General features: G+C 30.7%; 1 protein-coding gene across 3 annotated transcripts in view; it reads left to right on the forward strand.

The window, feature by feature from the left end:
* The first annotated feature begins 479 nt into the window (after positions 1-479).
* Positions 480-4,910, forward strand: part of LOC117182104 (major royal jelly protein 1-like) — an 11,289-nt gene continuing 6,858 nt past the window's right edge. Inside the window, exons 1-2 of one of the 3 annotated variants that reach the window (XM_033375135.1) lie at positions 480-551; positions 2,028-2,272. In XM_033375135.1, the coding sequence (XP_033231026.1) occupies positions 2,062-2,272 (211 nt within the window). In that variant the 5' untranslated portion in view covers positions 480-551; positions 2,028-2,061. Of the gene's footprint in view, positions 552-610; positions 748-2,027; positions 2,273-4,910 lie in introns of those variants that run through there. The other 2 variants (XM_033375136.1, XM_033375137.1) reach the window with 2 other exon arrangements.

Consider the following 4,910-nt stretch of genomic DNA (forward strand, 5'->3'; position numbering starts at 1 on the left):
AGGCCCTTCGGTTTGATTCTATATATATTCTATATATAAGCATATGTATATATATATATATTGACTTTCAAATTTCCTAAAATCCTTGGAAATCTTTCAAATCCCTTAAAATTCATTAAAATTTTGTAAATCCTACGAATCTCCTATGAAATCCTATAAAATTGCAAATCCCTTCAAATTCTTTGAAATTCTATGAATTATCTTGAAATTTGGATTATACATTAAAATCTCTTTAAAAATGTTTGAAATTCTTTAAAACGTTAAAAATTACGAAAACTTTTGAAATATTAACTTTTGAGTTTGTATATGCACTTTAGCCAATGTACATTAAAAAAATTATTTTTCAGACAATTTATACAATAAGCCTTCTCGTGACTATGTACGCCAATAACGTTGATATCAGAACAGGTTTCAATTATCTATTTCACGTGTAACATCGTTATCACGAGGTAAATTTTTTGTGCTGAAACTTTCATTTATCGTAATAATTAAATGTCATTTTTCTATGTTTCGTCGCATTATACTATCGAATATTGCAGATCCGCTTTTTCGTGAGTCCTAATATTTATAACGTTGAAAACTATTCTTTTAATTATTCAAGTAGATATTTTATCGTTATTTTATTTATTATTCAATTATTTATATATTATTTTTATCAGTGTTATATTTTATTTTTTAATTTTATTCGTATCCACTGAAATTGAAGAAAAGGTTCAAGACTTCTAAATTAAAATAATAAAATAGAAAGTAAGTCACTAATTTACATTAGTATAGATTTTTTATCTTAAAATGCCAGTAAAAAAATATGTTTCATAAGTATTAATTTTGACGATTTTCTCTGCATACAGGATTATTCATGTAAATTTTGTAGAAATGTATTTTGATAATAAAATATAATGAATGACAACAAAGTACAAGTTCTGTGGTTCGATTCCGAGAAGAGCGAAAGTAGAAGATTTTTTTTTTGAAAAAATTCCATTTATAAGATTTTTTATTTCTAGCATTGCTAGTCTGTAAAGATGTTAACAAATTATGCCATTCTCTAATAATAATACAGATTCTTTCAAAAAATTGACTTGTAACGCCTGGTATAATAATGTATGTATTTTTGAAAAAGGAGTCCTCCTTCGATTTCTCTAGTAGCTTAATGGAAAATTACCCCATCGGCAATCGAAAGTTCTGTGGTTTGATTAATAGCGAACCAAAAAAGATTTTCTTTTAGAAAAAAAATTTAATGAAAAAAATGTAATTAAATTTTTTTAAATTAATAGCTTCATATAGGCTGTCAAGAAGTTATAAATTATCTTCTTATAATACAAATTTCTTGAAAAATTTGACTCTTAACAACTGGCGTGATAATACGTGTATTTCTGAAAAAGGATTCTTCTCTCGATCTCTCTAGTAGCTTAATGGGAAAGCACCCGACCTTGACTTGGAAGTACTGTGGTTCGATACCCAGTGGAGCGAAAGCAGAAGATCTGTTTTCAGAAAATAATGTAATGAGTAAATTATTTAATTCGTAACTCTATCTAGTGAGCAAAGACGTTAATAAATTCAATTATCCTCTGATGATAATACAGATTCCTTGAAAAAATTGAGTTTTAACAGCTGGCGTAATAATGCGTGTATTTCTAAAAAAAGAATTTTTTCTCGATCTCTCTAGTAGCTTAATGGGAAAGAACTCGACCGGCAATCTAGTTAAAATCTAGTTAAAATCTATCATTATTTTATATGTCATTATTAATTGTAGAAATCTTTGAAGATATCCACTTATTAGTTGATTTATTTAATGCAGGACTATAGAATTATAAAACTGAACCTAATTCGAAATGAAAAAAATGAATTAATTTTAAAATAGCTTACTCTGACGTCAGCGATAAGTAACGCAAGTGTATGCGATAAATTCCTCACTTATTTTAACTCTAAAGTAATATAATATTATCACGTCATTACATAAATGCTATTTCCTTGGTCATTAAAATTTTAAGTAATTTAATATGTAATAATTTTAATACAATCCTTTTTAGGGATATTTTTGCCGATCTTCACTTTGAATAGGAAATGCCTTTGAAAATATTTCCTCTCTTCCTGGGGCTTATATCTTTGGGAAACAGTAAACCATTGGCTATAAATCATACAGCGTTTGAGACAGTTTATGAATGGAAATACCTCAACTATGAATATGACAGTGCAAGCAGAGAGAAGGAGTACGTACAATATGGACCTGGTGTTAAATACACAAGTTACTTATCTGATTTTGATTTAGCAAAAGGTAAAAATAAAGCATTTAATTTTTGAACAACATGCTGAGAATAAAAGAATAGAGATCCTATCTTTTTGAATAATTTTGAATCTTTATGATAGAAAGAGATAGAGGAAATGATGCTATTCTATCCTCCTCAATCTTTTTCTATCTCTTTGTCAATCTGAATTCTTGTTTATCTTTTTCAATATCCTCTCCTTCATCCCGTTTATCTCATTTTATCCTTTCTATCTTAGCTTATCCTTTATCTATTCGCGTTGATACTAGTCTGTCTCTCTACCAATCTAAATTTAAGTCTATTCTTTTAAATCTCCTCTTCTTTACTTCATTGTATCTAATATATATCAACGTCTATCTTTTTCTCCATCTTTGTTAATCTAAATGTTCCAATTTTGGTTTCAATGTTTCTTATTATATTATTTATTTAAGGAATCTGTATTATCATGAGAGAAATTCTGAACGTCTTTCCAGACTAGATGGATCTATGAATTAAACATTTTTTAAATAATTTTTTTAAAAAAAAAAGGTCTTCTCATTTCGCTCTGCTGTGAATTAAACCACAGAACTTCAGATTGCCGGTGGGATAATTTCCCATTAAGCTACTAGAGAGTGCGAGAGAAGAATCCACCTTCAGAAAAACACGCATTATTATGCTAGGTGTTACTAGTCAAATTTTTCAAGGAATGTGCCTTATCATTAGAGAATAACAATTTCTCTACATCCTTACAGACTAGCAATGCTATTAATCAAAAAATTTATAAATTATACTTTTTTTGAAAAAAAATTCTCCTTTTGCCATTTAGGAATCGAGCCAAAGAAGTTTTGAGCTTTTTTCTAGCGGAACGAAGGAGAAGGTCTGTTAAAAAAAAATTATTAAAAAAAAAAATTAATTCATAGCTCCATCTAGTCTGAAAAGATGCTAAGAATTTCTGTTATTCTCTGATGCTAATACAGATTCCTTAAAAATTTGACTTTAAACACCTGGAAAAATAATGCGTGTATTTCTGAAAAAGGATCCTTCTTTCGATCACTCTAGTAGCTTAAAGGGAATGCACCCGACCGGCTATCGGAAGTTCCCTAGTTCGTTTCCCAGCGGTGTGAACGAGATCTTCTTTCAGAAGAAAACTTAATTCTTTATTCATTTATGTTAATCTTTTCGTATGTTTGTTAATCTACATTTTTTTCTATCCTTTTCAATCTTGCATTCTTCAACTCATCCTATACTACTTCTACCAACTTTTATATTTTTTTATCTATTTTTCAATATAAATTAACGTTTATTTTTTCAATACCATCTCCTTTATCCCTTTCTATCCTATATTTATCGGCCCCTATACTTTTCTGTATCTTTTTCAATCTAAATTCCCGTCTATCTTTCTCAATATCTTTTTCCCTATCTTGCCCTAACCTTCATCTGTTCACGTCAATTTTTTACTATCTCTCTCTCTAAATAGCTGTCTATCTTCTTCAATCCCCTCCAATCTATCTTACCCTATCCTTTTTCTACACATTTAAGCCTTTTTCTATCTCTGTCCATCTAAATTTCCGTTTATCTTCTTTTATAAACTTTTCTTTGCTATTCTAAATTCGGGCATCGTTTTTCCAATCCTCCCCTCTCTACCTGAATTTCCTTCTATCTTTTTCAATCCCCTGTTTAATATCTTATCCTATCCTTTATCTAGTCGTGGCAATATTTTCCTATCTCACAACTCTGTTTCAGCCTATCCTTTATCTATTCATGTTTTTTTTTCTATCTCTGTTAATCTAAATTCCCGTCTATCTCTTTAAACCTTTTTTCTCTATCTCATCCTATACTACATCTACCAACGTCTATCTTTTTCAATCCACTCTTCTCTATCTTATTCTATCCTATATCTATTCACGTCAACCTGAAGGTTTTGTCGCTAGTTGGCCGACACTAAAATTAACCAAAAATTGAAAGCAGTCATCGGGCCTATAAGTAGAGGCCCGGAAAATGTCCCGAGACGGCTGAATATTTTCTCAGGTAAGATATTTCCCGGGAGGTCAAGGTCATTACTGAAGTGACTATCAATAAGTATTTTAATTGTAACCTTTATTTTGATCTTGCGTTGACCTTCAAGGTTTTTTCAAGGTCAACATACAAAAATGGAAACGACTTTTTTAGATTGGTCATCGATAAAGCGAGCAATTTAGCGTTCAAATATTTCCAGGGCATAGGTACAATGTATCCTTGAAGGTCACCCTAAGGTCATTTATACTTAAACAAGTTGCGCATACCTCTGGGTTAAGGACAAATTGTACTTACGACATAAAGAGATCTTCAAACGTAAAATTTACAGCTCTATCGATTGCCGCGCGGCTCGCTTCGCTCACAAGTGTAAGCGCGCCTGGGGCGCGTGACTGTTGGTTCTCGCGCTTCGTGCTCGATAATATATTTATCTCGCCCTCCGCGCTCGGTTTTTGTATTACCTTCCACATTTGTGCAAAGATCACAATGTGAAATTGTCTACGTTGTATGTTAAAAACTATTATATAAACTGTTTATTACAATTTTTGGTGTGTATCTTGGCCTGGTACTGCTTATTCAAATATAGGAAAATAATGTTCGCATTTTATTTTTTCTGATACTAATAGGACCCTGCTGTGGTTGTTTAATCCTTTTCCC

The sequence above is a fragment of the Belonocnema kinseyi genome, chromosome 10 (genome assembly GCF_010883055.1).
Source record: "Belonocnema kinseyi isolate 2016_QV_RU_SX_M_011 chromosome 10, B_treatae_v1, whole genome shotgun sequence".
Lineage (NCBI taxonomy): Eukaryota > Metazoa > Arthropoda > Insecta > Hymenoptera > Cynipidae > Belonocnema > Belonocnema kinseyi.